Below are 17,073 nucleotides of genomic sequence, written 5' to 3'. Positions count from 1 at the left end.
CCGGTGGGGGGAAGGTCAAGGATCATGTGAAAAAATAAAAATTTTGAAATTGAAAATATTTTTTTAAATTGATGCTTTTCCAAAAAAAAAATGTAATTTGAAATTGGAGGAGAGCTATGGAAAATGTTTTCCTTAATTTTTGAAGGGAAGTCATTTTCCTTAATTTTGAGGAAAATGAGTTGATTTGGAAAACATTTTCCAAAACTTTTGTCCCAACCAAACATGGGAAAATTGGAAAACATTTTCTGGAAAATATTTTCCTTCATACCAAACACACTCTATGTGTAAAATTTGAGAAAAAATCAATTAAAAAAAAAAGAAATTTACGTTATCTTATCCTGTATTTTTGTTAGAGTTGTCTCCACAACTCTTACATAAATGCGTGGCAAAATTGCATATTATAGACTACATTAGAAGGACTATTATAGTTTATTTTAATATCACAATAAAAGTAAGAAGAAATATGATTAAATATATATATATATGTACATAATAAGTAAGAAGAAATATGATTAATATATATATATATATATATGTACATAATACTCAACAGTAGGAGATTTTTTTTCTACAATATTAAATGTGGAAAGGCAAAATTTATTATTATTTTGTACAAAGAAAAGAATATACTCATTTGAGTCCTATAGTTGCAGAAATAACAAATAGTTTTCAAACTATAATATAGATTTTAGCATTTATTCTCATCTTTATATGCTATATACTCTATAGGAGTGACTATATATTTTACATGTTACATTTTATAATCGAGAAATCTATAAATTTCAGTTGGCTGACATATGTTGCACTCTTACCACTGAACCAAATCCCCGAGGCCAAATGAACCTCTCTACACAACTGCAACCTCTGTAGTTCTCTTAGCATGACTCTGTTTGACAAATCTAACATACAAGTCCGTTCTACTCGAATCGCATTCTGAAAGCCTCGTGTTACCTCCTTCCGACATGTTCTTCACAAACTCAACGAGATTTCTCCAATTCTCGGGCTCGAACAACCTTTTGTTCAATCTCAAGTATGTAAATGCACTCAATCCATTTCCAGAGTCTGCTCTGCTTGCGCTTAAAACTTGTGCATATCCTCCTCCATCGTACCTCTCTAACGCGTTTTCTCCAGCTAATTCTACTCCAACATTTCTAGTCGCGTTTTTCACTTGTCTAACCAAACCTTCTGGTGAACAATTCGCGCTGTGTGGCTGCTCCCCGTCCCTCATTTCCATACATGTAAAGTTAAAAACAACCCCACGTTTCGCGAACATACGTGCTATTGGTAGGTAACCATCTTTGTTCCTTGTGTTATAGTACCCTGCTGTTAACTCTGCTGCATGTGATCTTGTGTTATAATGCCAATGAATTCCAGCTACTTTGCCTGATAATTTACAACCTGTTCCTTTGAATATGCCTTGTGCTGATGCTAGGATATTGTCACCATGTTCTAATAACTTTCTTGAATACCATTCTAGGAAAAATTGTCCATATTCACTATTCCATGTACCATCCTTTTTGAAAAAACCAGTTTCCAGAGGAAACTGGTTGTACTGACCAGAATCGTGGGGCCCACCTCGGCCCCACGATTCGTTTCCCATTGCATGTGCTGATGCTGCTAGTGAAGCCTTCATGTACTGTTTATAATATCAACAAAAGATAAAATGGTTAGTTTTTTTTTAATGTTTCATTTCGTGGAAGTCTCTTGCTAGGGGTCAACTGAATTCCCTTCGTCTGAAATTGTATATACGATAAAAATACAGTAAAAACGACTTTTTTTTGTGCTAGTTGAATCGATCACCTTGACATAAGAGAAAGATTTTAGTGTAGTGACAAAAAGTGGCTTCGACACCATTTAAGCTATGCTGCTCAGACTCTCCAAAAATTTGTTATCACGCCTATGTTAGATCTTTCAAAAATGCATAACTTTTGGAGAACCAGACATATGCCTATTGATATTTCTGAAGTGTTGAGACAACATAGGTTTTACTTATGTATGCATTTTTTAAATTCTTTTCGTTAGAATTCCAGGCTCCGCGGCTATTTCAAAATGTAGAAGGAAAAAAAAGTAAGGCTTTACCTTATCATAGCATTGAAATTCACCAATACCAGGAAATCTCCAAGTACCATTGCTTTCTGGATAAGATGGATATCTTAGTTCACCACAAGGACCCATCCCCACTTGTATTTCCTGTGGAAAAAGAAAAATAAATAAAATTCAAATTCAATTTTTTCTCTTTTATTTTAGCTAGGAAAATTGTGGTCCTCTTTAAAAAAAAATAAAAAATTAGTAGTCCATTATTTTGTATTTGGTTTAACCAAACAAGTCTAGTGGCCATCACTTGATATTGATCTTTCACTTGTTTTCTTTACCAATTTAGGGTAACATGTTTTCCTCTTCCAAGTGTTCTCCATATTTAAGTCATATAAATTGCTAATATAAAGAATATTTGTATCATTGGCATAATTCAACATGTTATAACCGGTTATTAGGGTTAGTTCGCTTGATACAAGACTCGAAACTGTGACCTGAGACACATAAATCGCCGTTTTAAGTGATATGATTTTGTAAATATTTTTCATATCGTCAGTGTATAGGACTTAAATTTCGTATAGAAGAATTAAAAGACTTACCACTATAACATCACCTAAGTAATTCTTGAATTTTTCTCTAAAACTTGTCATGTAATCAGTGTAGACTTGAATTGGTGTTCTTCCTCTAAGTACTGGTAATTGATCACAACCTAAAGAAATGTACTCAGGATTTCTCCTGCCTGATCTATCTGTATACACAATATCTGGATTTTTGCTAATTTCTTCAAGTACCCATGGAGGTAGAGGGATGCTGCAAAAATCAATTCAAAATTTTAAGATTAATCATTAGTGGCGGAGCAACACAGATCGAAGGGTGGTTAGTTGAACACTCTTTCTCAATTTTTCTTACTAGTATATAGTGTATATTACTTGTTTCAAGTTTGACCTAATAGACTAAAGAGAGGTCAGTTGAATATATCATTTGCCAGAAAAACTTGCTTGTATACAGAAAAGTATACTGTGTACACCAATCTTACTTTTTTTTTTACATATATAGAAAAGTAAATTGTGTATACTGGTCTTACCTTTTACATACGTAGAAAAGTATATTGTGTATATTGATCTTACTTTTTTATATATATATGTTAAATCTCAAACATTTTTAACGAAATTTCTGACTTCACTACTACACATCATAAAAAAGAAAAACTTTGAACAACTATTGTAGATTATATGAAAAGTATACATTTTGAGATTTGGGAGGATGTTTGCAATAGTAGGATAGGTATAATTATATCAACAATTTCTAAAAGAAAACTAATTGTTGCATATTGGAAATAGAACAAAAAAACAATAAATATTGGTAAAAGAGAATTTGAGAAATAATGGTATATATTGAATATATTAGTTTCAAGAAAATACAAACAAAAAATTACTAAGTATTTGAACTCTAGAAAATCAAGAATCATTATTTTCTTTTTTTTTTTTAATTTCAATTCCACTATTACTATTCAAGAAGGTATATGGTCATTAATGACTCATTCAAGCAATAGATAAAGGGGTAATATAGTCAAATAGTACCTAGTATGATTGATTGATGCTATCAAATTATTTTCTTAACAGGTGTATCAGAACGTTAAAACAATAGATAAAAATAATAAAGAAAGTTATGATTAATTGATTTTTCAAATTATTTTCTTAACAGGTGTATCAAAACGTTAAAACGATAGATAAAAATGATAAAAGAGGTTTAAAATACCTGCAGGAATCTCCGACGTTACCACCACACTGATGAAAAGACATGACAACTTGAAGCTTCAATCCATTTGCTTGAACCATCTTCACAAGTTCATCATATCCTTCCCAATTATACTTCAAAGGTCCATCTTTTTCAACCAAACCCCACCAACAATCAACCATTACCCCTTCAACTCCAGCACCTTTTAATGCCATCAAACTAGCATTCATAGCTCTTGGCTTGTTCATATTGCCACCAATTGATGTAGTGTCAAGTGGTAACATCACAAAAACAGGCACTTTTGTACTACTATTGTTGCTATGAGTAGTACCACTTGTAAGCATATGGAATTTCTCTTTTTCTTCCATATTGGGATTCAAGAATTGAACTTCTTGATTGGAACTTTTTGCTTTGAGATTGTATGATGGTGTATTGATTTTAGCAAAGCAAATCATGCTTGAGATATCATCATGTGTTCTATAATTTTTTCTTTCTTTTTTATTGATAAAAGAAGTTGAAGAACAAGGTGTTAAAGCCATTTTTTTTTGTGTTTTTGTTGTAAATTGAAGTTTGAAAAATAGAAGAGGTAGGGATTAATGAAGGTTTTGGATGTATATTTATAAAGGGGGATCAAATATATGATGTATGGATGAGGAAAGTTTTAAAAAATTTATTTTCAAGAAATTAATAAGGGAGAAAAGTGTAAAAGTTCAAGACAGGTCAGCATACATACCTTTTTCATGGAGAAAAGTTTAATAAAATGACACATATAAAACACATTTATATTTTTAACTTTAGTTATGATTTTTTTAACCAAGTCAAGAATATAAAATATGTTGTGGGAAAAGATTGTCAATTAATATTTGAATTTCTTCGATTTTGGAGGTTATATCGCTGATAAATATAGCGAGATTCATTCATTTTTGATTAAATGCTTAAGTTTAAGTATTTTATCTTTGATAGGCCTATTTGCACAAATTCTACTTAACTTGCAATTCTAGTGTATATATTGTGTTACACTAAAATCTATCTTTATGTCTATTTTGGTTAAATATGAGTGAATCGTTTTATCTGCTCGTATTTTCGATCTCATATTATAAACTAATTTTTAGAATTTAAGAAATAGTTTTCTCCAACGGCATTTAAAATATTATATTTTCCCATGTTATAGATATTCTTACAGAATATTCTTAATTGGATAGAAAAAAAAATTGAATAAGTGATTTTTTTAATATTTTCAACTATAATTTTCTAGCCATGTTTGTGTGATAACCAATGGGTGGCTTGCTATTGCCACAATTGAGCAAACCCTACAAGAAATAAGCACATTCTTCTTGTCATGTACTTGAATAAAGTCTAGCTCTTCATTTACATTTGTGGATGAAAATAAATCTTGAATTTCCCAATTTGTATAAATTCATAATTTTTTAAAGATAAGTATGAAATATGAAGGGTTCTAAAAAGAAGTTGAGTTTGTGGGTATAATTAAAAGTCTTTGCTTTACTTTTCTTCAACTAACACTTTTTCCTCAAGAAATCATTACAAGTCACTCATATTGATCCAACTTTACACATTTGTTGTATGTGTTTTGCAAGTAATAACAGAATGTATCATTCATTTGATGAGCTGGTTGAAAATAGATAATAAATAATAAGTGATGAAATATGTGATTAAATTGAAGTGGTGAAATTGATAATCAAATATCTAATTCGAGATTAAAAATCGAAAATACTCAGCTCACTTCTCATTTAAGCATCAACTTTTGTTATTTTTTTCTTCATGTTTATGTGATAACAATGTAATCATACATATCACTTAAATTAAAGTAAGAATGCATATTGCTTAATCATAATTTAGGAGTAAACCTTATATATGAACCACATAATGCATATGCAAGATTTTGTGCTAGCATTGTTAATTTGAATTGTCAAGCACAATGATTTAATAAGGAAAAATGATTTAAAAGTGTCATACAGGTTTTTCATTTTAAAAAAAAGGGACAAATGAGCCTTTTTTATTTTTTTATTTTTAATATTAATAGAAGGATGAAACTAAGAACATCTTCGTAGTTGTCTGGACAACTATTGAAATTGTCTGTACAGCTACTAAAGTTGTTTGGACAACTATTGAGATTGTCGCACAACTACGACAATTATTGGATTAAAGTGTAAAAGTTAAAAAGTTTGAAACTATTTAAAAAAATATCTTTTAACTTAATTTACACTATTTTTAACTTTTACCTAATTTTTAAAATTTGAAAGACTCCTGCTTAATTGGATAACTTACTCGTCCCTTTTAATAGACCTTCCCGACTTATAACCTATTACATATCTCAAATTCAAAATCATTAGCTACACAAATTTCTTGAGGTTGGCAAAAATATGGATTTGCACTTTTAACTTTGCATACAACTTTTTGAAGACTATAATGAAAAGGATGCTTTTCAAGCAACTAGAATTTTTGCACTAAATTGGACCACGAAGTGGTTGAAAAGTTTGTAATAATTAAATGATATACTATCATTTAACTTTGAGTCTAAATTTTGAAATTTGATTGGCTGTGAGTGTTCACACGTGTTTGTTCCACTAACACTTGCAATATATTTGGTATGATTTATTTCCATATTTGTTTGAAATTAGGTTGAATCTATTGGTATCCCCTTAAATTTGGCGTTAATTTTCACTTAGATATTCTAACTATGCTTTGCTCATTTTAGACACTTCATATTGAGTTCTGCTGTGTCATTTTGACACTTTTTGCTGACTTGACATATTGTGTGTGATGCACCCATTTTGAGCGCGTGAGGAGTTCTTTTTTAGTTTTTTTTGAATTTTTTTCCTTCTTCTTCTTCACTTTTTAGCCCTACTAGTTATTTTCACCTCCCCCATGAAAATTCATAATAAAAAACCTTACAAAATATGAAAAAATAAAATAAAAACTATCACACTAATTTTAAAAATGTTTATAAGAACAAAATTTTTTAAAATCATCACACTAAAATTTGAAAAGATTTTTTAGAACAAGACACACTTTTTTCTCAAAAAAGTTAGAAGAAAGTCATATGTAATTTTCAAAATCAATAAAAAAAACCCGTAAAATCTAATGATTTTTTTAAAAAAATTGGAAGAAGAACAAAAAAAGAAGTTGTAGAGTTGGGGAGGAAAAAGGGACGTAAGACAGATGGGGTAGGGATAGGGGTAGGGGTAGGGGTGGGGTGATATAAGGTGGGATGGGATGGTAGAAAATAAGTAGTTTTATTTATTTATTTTTGCTGAAAAATAGTTGTTTTTTAATAATTTATTTTAAAATTATTATTTTTACATTCAAATGTCACATGTCAACTTTTAATTAGTCATCATGTCATGTCATCCGCAAATGTGTTACACACACTTTGTAATTTTAGCTAATTGTCAAAAAGGTGTCAAAATGACATAGTGGATCCCTACTTGAGGTGTTTAAAATGAACAAAGCCTACTTAAGGTGTCTAAGTGAAATTTGGTGCAAAATTTTAAGGGGCTGCCGATGGGCTCAACCTTGAAATTATAATGCAAAGTTTATAATGCTAAGATTTATAAGCCTCAATTATGTAGTGATTTATATTTTGTCTGTTCATTGCATTGAGAAGGGATAAAAAAATGACCGAGTTGATACAGTACGTGATATTTTATGAGAGAAATTAAAGATTAATTTTTTTGATTAACATCTTTTTAGTTAAACGCTTGAGTTTATAGCATCAAACTTATCTAGTGCGATTTGCATTTGTAATCTATTACATGTGAGCAAATTTATATATCCAATTAGGCAATTATGCATGAAAAATCGTGATCGCAAATTTATGATAGTAAAAAAAAGTATGTATAAATATACATTTGTATGGGTGTTGAAAAAAGGCTTGCACTTAGATTAGATTTTAGCTTGTTTTATTGAGATATAAGTAATCTTTTGATTGTTGTATTTAACAATAAGAAAAACAAAATCAAGGCGAAATATAATTAAGCGATAGTAATATTTTTTAACCAAACAATATAAATAAGTAAACGAATCAAAAAGAATATCGCAAAATAACTGAAAGTTAAATGTTTTATTAGTCCATAATATAATAAGAATTTCAAGTTCTTTTCCTTATTCGATTTCCATATTTAATTCATCCTATTGTTCTTTCTTATTTTCTGAAAATTCTAAAAATCTATTGGTTTTATTTTCTTAATTTTTCCATATACTAACTCTTGGGGGTATGAAACATAAAGAAATATCTATGAAGGGACATATATGATTATATCATTTGATTATAATTAAAATATTTTATGCATTAATTAGGAGAAGAATATATTTAATTTGAGATTTGGATAATGCATATATATATATCAAAAGCCAAGGGACCCCAAATGTCATCAATTAAGAAAACAAAATACAGTCAGATTTTTTTGTATTTTATGTTTTTTTCTTTCATCAAAAGAAGTGACAAGAAAAATCCATTTAGGATGAAGTTAAATATCAAGTGGTATCATCAACATCCTTTCAAAATGTTTAAGTGGTTGTGAATCATTGCTCCTTTGAATTAACGGGTCTAAAATGAACAACTCGTAATTTAAATTTAAAAGAATTGATTTATAATTTGAATTTAAACGTACTAGAATGAAATGAAGTTATTAAATAAGTATGTCAAAATAAAATTAAGTTATCAAGTAAACAAGTTAATGACATTTTTTCTTTTTTTCACCATCGCGAAATAAATAGAGAAAAAAAAACCAAAAATCACTTTTAACCTTATAAGTATGAAAATAGTCATTATATATTTGGAAAATCTATAATTTTAAAATACTAACTATTTTTCAAAAAACATGACTGAAAAATGATCAACAAATGCTATTCTTACCGGATATAATTTAAAGATCAAACACGATTTTTCTTGATTTTGAGTTTTTATTTTGATTTTCAAAAAAGAAAAACCTAATCAAGAAGAGTAAAAATAAAATAAATGATTTCAAAGAAAGAAATACACCACTTTTTCTAATCCAATTTTTCATTTTTCTTATTTTCTTTTACTCCACGATCATGAAATAAAAGGAAAAATTCACAAATAGCCACTTTTACTATTATATAGTTTCAAAACTCACGAGTGAAGCTTTAGAAAAAGTTCTTTTATCCACTATCATGAGATAAAAGAGAGAAATTTCTCGAATAACCATTTATAACTTTCGTTGTTAAATAAAAAAACCATTGTCGTGGCTAATGAGTTGTCTTCGTGGGATCTCAGTAATCTCTTTTGCGATGTCTAAAACATGTCAGACCTGATCAACTTGAGAAACTTATTATGGGAGATGAGTTTTGATTCACGAATCAAATATCTATTTTTACATGATAAAGTTCAACGATCCAACATGATTGAGGTTCTTTCGTCTTACGGATGATAATGACGAGGATTTTACTCGGTGATGAAGATGCCACGAGTCGAGATGAGGAGTTGGGCCTAAAATTGGGCTTTCTATTTGGGCCACTAACAAAGAAAAACCTCAACACTTGAGGTTCTAATGGATCTACACAATGGGCAAGATTGGGCCACAACATCACATTCTATACAAAGACACAAATGCCTACAAGGCAAAAGCACAACTGAAGCGAACCGTTTTCTACAACCCTTGCAACTCGGCCGGCCGGTCGACTCAACAACCCGGTCCGGATCAACGTAAACCGACTCAGCATCCTCCGCCTCTCCGCCGCCGTCTCCCTCCACCGTACTCATTCCACCGCCGTTCACCATCGCCTGCTGTAGCTGAGCTTGCAGCGTCGCCGCCGTTACTTCCTGTTCACAAGCCTTTACTTGCCACGCACGCGCCTCAGCGATCAGCTGCGATGCACGCGCTTCCAGCTCAGTATTCCGCCTCCCTGCTTTCTCCACCTCCGTCTCCTTCTCTTTCAGCATCCTCGCCGTTGATTCCTCCATTGCTCCGATCAGCGCATGATAGTGACGCTTCCTTTTATCCTCTAACGTACGCCTCAATTGTTCTCCCTATTCCCATACATTTTCATTAATTTACTTATCGGATACTCCGCGAGCCTCGATGCAACAGTAAAATTAAAAAAATTTCAAATCATTACCTGGAGTTGGAGGAAATGATCAATTTCATGATGTTGTTGTTTGCTATGAGAGGCGAGAAAATCGTTTGATGATTCATGATGCAGAGATAGATGAGAAACGGAATGTTGTTGTTGATGCAATTGATCTCCGAAAGCTAATTGAAGCCCAGTAGATACAATATTTATCTGCGATGAATTGTTATTGTGAAATTGAGTAAGATTGATAAGTTGATGTTGAGATTGGATCGACATTAATGGATTCTCTGTTGCTAAGGTATGTTCTCTTCCTCTTTTTCGCGAATTCGCCTCAACTGCCATTGCAACAAACATAGAAGAAAACAGAGATTGAATCAACCTATAATAAAATTCTGAGTGGAAAGTGATTAAGGAAAGTTCAAATTAGTTAGATCAGTTGAAATGCGCGAAAAACAGAGTAATTTTTTTTTTTACCTCTTGGATTGAACATTTGAGTAGGATTAAGAAATGATTCTTCACCAAAAACTCCACTTTGTTGTTGTTGTTGTTGTTGAGTTTGTAATTGTAGTCGATGAATAATTGTTACCAATTTGGCTCTTTCCTTCTTGTACACTTCTATTTAGAAATAGAACATTTGATGGGTATTGAGCTTCAACTGCCATCTTTTTTTTTATTTGAATGAATTAACAAAAGAAAACGATTCGATTTACCCCTCAACTTTGTGATTTTGAGTTGATATATCTCTCGTTATTGAAGTAGCTCATATATATACTCTTCAGTCTAGCAAACGTTATAATTTAAAATTGATATATTTCTTATTGAAAAATGACTCACGTGTACCTTTGAACTTCGAAAAGTTTATAAGAATTTCGATTGGTGGAGGAAATGAAGATAGAAAGAGAAAGGAGAAAAGGTTGACAATAAAGGCTAATACATAAACAACATGAAAGAGAAGAAGATGCCATAATAAACCATTTGAGAATTCTTCAATGACCCTTCAAAATTCAAAAATAATTTCGAATCATGTATTACTGACCTTTAGAAATTTCTCGATTATTTTGAAAAAATTATATATTTGCGAAAGAATGAGACACAAGAATGAATGAGAAGTAAGATAATTTGATTTTTGAGAGGGGATAGATAGAGCTTAAGTTGAAAAAAAAAATGAATCTTTACTTTATAACACCTTTTTTTTAAAAAAAAATAATTCAAAGGGAGAGAGATATATGATTTAAGGGAATCAGTCCAAAGAGAGAAAGAGAGGGGTAGCCCCATATTTTGATTTTTTTTTGTTCTTTTGATTCGTTAAGTCAGATTCAGAATTTAAATTTAAATTTTTTTAAATTTATTGCGATTAGAATCTGTCTTTATATGAACATTTCTGCTAATGAAATGGTAAAATTTTATAGTTTTGACCTTTGATCATGTATATGTTTTAAAATTTTCTCTTAATATGCGTAAATAATTTTAAATTTTAAATTAAATATGCTTAGTGATATACGATAAGAACTTAAATTGTTTGTTTTGTTTTACCAATTCAGAGTTAAAACTTTTTAACTATTCTAAAAATAGTAATTTAGAAACCAATCTTTTAATAATCAAAATATACTCTTGGTCAAATCTCACCACATCCCCACACTAGTTTATGGATGATGGTGAAGGTTCACGTGGATCTAATGAATAAACATTTTGAACCTTTTTTTAAAATAAAAAGATAAAAAATTCATCATGGAATATTATCTTGATATTTTTTTTAAAACTTGCAAGTCATATTATTGGCTTAACAAATTATGTTATCCATAATATGAGTTATAATGAAATAATTCAAAATTTCATCATTCTTAATCAGAAAGTTTTGAATTTGAATTTCTATAAATTAAAAAATATGCAAGTGTCGCTCTTCAAACATAATCATGTTTTATATGAATTCAAATTTAATCAAATTTCAATATAAAATATCGAAAAAATAATTAGTCATGTGGCAAACTGATCAGCAAGACACTCCTCATAATCATCTGCCACATGTGTTGCTGTAATATATACTCCCACCATTTCAATTGTTAAGATATTTCACAGTTTTTTAAGAAAAAAAATAAGACATAAATTAAATATAATTCTTTATTTTATCTTTTATTAATTGTTGTTAAATTAATAATTATAATAATTAATAATTAATTAATAATTAATTACATTATTAACTAATGAAAGGTAAAATTGAATGAACATTATGAGAATAGTCTTGAAAATTGAACAATCAAGTTAATTTGAAAAAATAGAAAATGTCTAAACAATTCAATTAATTTGAAATGAATGAAATATTGAGTATAGAATAAGAGTTTTAACTCAAATATGTCATAATGTGACTCGATATAAAGTTTAAAAACTTTTTAAAAAAATTTAAATTTTATAATCTTAAATTAAAGAGATATTAATATTTCTTATTAGTCGAAATTAAAAAGTTCTACCCTTCTAAGCTCTAATCGTAAATTATTTATAGTCCTTATTGACGTAGACTTAACGTATAACAAATGTTTATAAATTAGTATGCTTATGGAGTATATAATAATTATATATTACTTGTACACTAAATATCGACTAAATTAATAATAATAAGATAACTTTTTCCTTATTGTGAATATTACTACCTTAATTGGGAGTGTATGACATATCAAACTTTTTATTATACGGAGCGTACCGTTTTTTAATCGAGTTTCTCACATCAAAAATGTTTATTATAATTAACATTTTCTATATAATTTATGAGTTATTATATAAAAATAAATTTATCTGATGCACATCTAAAGAATAGTGGTTTCAATTTTTTTTTTTAAATTGAGTTTTTCATATCAAATTTATTTAATATAATTTACATTATTTTCTATATAATTTGTGAGTAAGTACATAAAAATAAAGTCATATGATGCGCATCTAAAAAATAGTGATTGTGGATTCTTTTTAATCGAGTTCCTCATATCAGATTTGTTTAGTATAATTTATATTTTCTATGTAATTTGTGAGTACTACCTAAAAACGAATGTATCTTATGCACATCTAAACAATAGCAATTGCGATTTTTTTTTTAATTGAGTTCCTCTCATCAAATTTGTTTAGTATAATTTACATTTTCTGTGTAATTTATGAGTAACTACATGAAAACGAAAACGAACTTATCTAATGCACATCCAAAGAATAGTAATTGTCAGATTTTTTAAAATCGAGTTTCTCACATTAAATTTGTTCAGTATAAATTACACTTTCTATGTAACTTGTGAGTTACTATACAAAAACGAATTTACATACTTGATGCACATTTAAAGAATAACGAAGCTTGGTAGCATATTTTATCGAAAAAAGAATATTTTTTAACGGGAGTCTCATCTAGATGGCTGGTTCAATAGCTTACGAGAACTCAAATTGACGGGTGATGAGATAGCATACTCGTATGATTGATTTAAAGTCGGCCACCGATAGATAGCGATTTTTCCTCTATGTTCTAAGAAAAATAGAAGTATATTATTTATTAGGATGAAAATGATGTTTCTAGATTTTTGAAGATTCTCAACCAGGCCAAACAAATTGACAATTTAGACATATTAATTACTAACATTATAATTAACTTAAACTAAGTATTCACACTTTAGATAATTTGAGGTGACCAAATCAATCTTTATTGATAATGTTTATAAAATTACCTTTAAATTTTGTCTAATTTTTAAACGTCAATTGCATGCACGTCAAAATTTTCCATCCATTTTAAAGTAAGTAGGGCCTATTCATATTTCATTTGTCATTTATATCATTGCAAAATAAATTAGTTCAAAACATGTTGGTTGTAATACTAATGTAGCACTTCAAAAAAAAATATATATTATGTGGTCCTTCATTATATAATTTTTTTAAAATAAATTATTTTTCACACAATATCCGATATTCATTTTATAACCCTTACAATTTATTGAAAGAAAGAAGTGTTGCCAATGAAATCAAGTGTTAGCAATTCCCATTTTTTTTAAATTAATTGATCGATTTATTCTGAATTCGATATTTTTATATAGATTTATTTATTTATTTATTATTATGAAAATTGATCATATTACTTTTATTTTTGCGGTTTCAATACATGAATAAAGAAACTTGGGGCACGTTTTCTAAATCGTCGATCTGATATCAAATATAGTCTTAACGTCTAACTAAGATATTTTGTATATCTTATGTCCAAATCGATACCTCTGATTAAAAATAGAAAAAATACTATCTTTCCGATCGCAACCCTAACTAGTCTTCCAACAACTAATTATCAATTTTGGACTTTGTATTATTTTGTTTAATTAGTTTCTTGACATATAGCACACCTAACCATCTACCCCCAACAATCTACCCACTATAGTACCTAGGCCTTTCTTTGCACCTAAAGCACATCTCAATCTAAACTCGAAACAAAAAAATTAACGACAAATAAATTTTATAATACAAAATATAAAAAAATGATCGTTAATTTTAACTAGTGATGAATTTGTGATAGTTTTTTTTAAAAGTCTTTAGTTATGAACGACAATATTTATGACAAGAAAAATCTAATTTCATGTTAATTGTTACATGTGATTCTATTATTTCTTTTCAATTGATTTCAACAAAAGATAACTCATTTTCTAAACTTTGAAAGTATAAATTTAAAACTTATTAATTCTTACTCTTAATGAGAAGTTTTTATATCCACAAAAATATAACGACTCAAGATCATAATGAATTATAAAAGTTTTATAGTCACATAAATATTATAACATCTTTAATTAAGAATTTAAGATCATATGTTTTAAAATTCTTATTTTCTTTTAATTTTGTATTTAATCTAATAAGTTCACATAAATTAAAATAGATTCAACGATAAGATTTAGGTAATGGTGCTTAAAGATTTTTAGTGGGAAGAAAAATAGAAAGTAGGCCAATTAATTAAACAAATTTTAGGTACAAGATCCATCAAATTAAGGAGAAAGCAATCAAAGAAAAATATGGCTATCTTTTGATTGAAAAATCAAAAGTATAGATGGAAATGGTGCAACAACCATTTTTTTTAAATCTTAATCAATTATAATGATGAAAGTAGAAGAAACATGTTTTTGTTTTTCTCGATTATCGTATTATTCGTTGTGACTATATTATTGTCTTTTGTCAGCTTAATTATCATATTATCTGTTGTGGCCGGTTACTGTGTCTCTTATTAATTTCAATATTTGTTTCTTCATTGTTAGTATTTATTTTTCATACATGATTTTTAATGTTTTTCTTCACTACTCCATCGTCCTCATAAGGTGGAGATAAAAGTCGCGTACACACCACCTTTTTCAAATTTTATTTGTGGAATTACACTTATTTCTTGTTATTGCGTATGTTGTTGTTAAAAGCAATAGAAAAAAGTTAATTATGTTTAATTTAGTTAATTAATAGTTTCATGGATTTATGTGAGGTGTTTGACAAATTATAAGTGGAATATTTATTGTTATTGATAAGCTCCACTTATTAATCAATCAATATTTCAAATGAATTATACCTAATCAAACAACACCTAGAATGACTTTGCTATATGTATTGTGGCAGGTGGATAAATGATCACACCAAAAATTATTACTTTTAATTTTTATCTTTAATCAGAGGTGTTAGAGTTCGAAATCAACAATTAGATTTATTTTAGAGTGAGATTTTACGATATAAATTAAATTAAATCATGTTAGAACCTCAATGCATATATGAGATAGCGATAAGTTTTACAATATCAACAACCTACCCTACCACTTATAAAAGATCGTTCTATCATGATTAAAAAAGAAACTAAATAATCTTAAATGAATATTTTATAATGATAAATCAAATCATTAACACTTTGTTTGGATCATTGTCACTCATTGTTTTATAATGTATTGTATTGTACTCTATTGTACTGTATTGTATGATAGATACAATGTTTGGATAGACTGTATTGTTTGTTGTTGTTTAATAATATTTTAATTGTTTCGTTTGATTGTATCGTACTGTATTGTAATTTATAAATTTTCTAAAATATTCTTAATTATTATAGGGCAGGAGGTTTGACTATAATTAAATAATATAAGGTAAAGTGTAAAATAGTATTTTGAAATATTATGTAAAGATATAATTAAAAAAGAAATTAAGTAACAATGGGAACACACCAAATCGGTTGTTATAGGGGTTCTCATTGTTATGTAACAACGAAATTTAACGATACAGTACAATACATTTTAAGTAACATTAAAACAAACATTGTAGGTATAATAACGATACTGTACAATACAATGGGTAACAATGATCTAAACAGAGCGTAAGTATATATATATACATAACATAAATTTACAAATGAACCCATGAAATTGATGTACTAATATAAATAATTTAATAAAATGTCAGGGAAGAAAAAGATGGGGAGTTAAATAATTAATGAATCAAATTAATGCTACTATATGTACTTTGTCATATTTTCTCTACTGATAATTGAAGAATGCAAATTAATTAATAAACTTTATGGCAGTCACGAGAAGGAGCTACCAAAGCATAAATAAGACAATTATTTTTTTTCAAAACAAGGTTAGGTAGAAGAAACAAATGTGATTTCGATTTAATATAATATAATATAATATAATATAATATAATATAATATGATGTATCTCTAGATTATAAAAGACGAGTGAGATAAAAAAGAAGCAAAATCAAGCGTCATTATATGTAATTTGAAAAGTTATCATGTTACGATGACACCTAAATTAATTTTAAAAAAGTACATCAAATTAGATACTAATATATAATTATATTGAACTTGATTCTAAAATTTAAAATGGTCGGCCATTCTTTTTTAATAGGAGTTAAAACACTAAAAAAAGTAAAAGTTTATATATATATATATATATATATATATATATATGTCAAAGGGAGTCGATCGATAGAATAAATGTTCATAGTGTGCCAAGAAAAGAAAAACATGCATCTACAATATAATGTGATTTCAAATATGTATATATTTAGTGCGATAAATTCAAATTTGCATGAATTAATACGTCTTTATTTATTTTAATCAGAATTCTTGAATATGAAGATGAAATATAAAATATCTTTATTACAATATGTTTTATCCCAAATATCAAATTTTGTGACACGCTACATGCATTTGAATTTAATCAAATATCATGTACCCATTCAGGTTCCCCCCACCCCCAACCCCACCCCACAAACCTCCACCCC

The 17,073-nt window shown here is 28.5% G+C and overlaps 1 protein-coding gene and 1 pseudogene across 1 annotated transcript; both read right to left on the bottom strand.

The window, feature by feature from the left end:
- Positions 1-576: 576 nt before the first annotated feature.
- On the bottom strand, positions 577-4,366 carry LOC107028831 (beta-amylase 3, chloroplastic-like). The gene is made up of 4 exons (XM_015230044.2): positions 3,793-4,366; positions 2,634-2,844; positions 2,080-2,190; positions 577-1,636 (listed from the first exon to the last, which is right to left on the bottom strand). Exons 1-4 carry the CDS (start codon positions 4,308-4,310, stop codon positions 848-850), a joined length of 1,629 nt encoding a protein of 542 aa, XP_015085530.1. The 5' UTR covers positions 4,311-4,366; the 3' UTR covers positions 577-847.
- A 4,578-nt stretch (positions 4,367-8,944) lies between these two features.
- On the bottom strand, positions 8,945-11,021 carry LOC107026887 (annotated as a pseudogene).
- Between the last annotated feature and the right edge of the window lie 6,052 nt (positions 11,022-17,073).

This window comes from Solanum pennellii, chromosome 8 (genome assembly GCF_001406875.1).
Source record: "Solanum pennellii chromosome 8, SPENNV200".
NCBI classification, from domain to species: domain Eukaryota; kingdom Viridiplantae; phylum Streptophyta; class Magnoliopsida; order Solanales; family Solanaceae; genus Solanum; species Solanum pennellii.
Note: the sequence above shows the minus strand (reverse complement) of the source record. Positions and strands in the feature narration are given on the sequence as shown.

Bases quoted from the DNA above. Each gene is read 5' to 3' on its own strand.
- LOC107028831 (XM_015230044.2), bottom strand. From the start codon at position 4,310: ATGGCTTTAACACCTTGTTCTTCAACTTCTTTTATCAATAAAAAAGAA. The intron at 2,191-2,633 runs GTAAGTCTTTTA...CTTTTTCCACAG, and splicing joins ACTTAGGTGATGTTATAGTG to GAAATACAAGTGGGGATGGG. The intron at 1,637-2,079 runs GTAAAGCCTTAC...TATTATAAACAG, and splicing joins AATTTCAATGCTATGATAAG to TACATGAAGGCTTCACTAGC.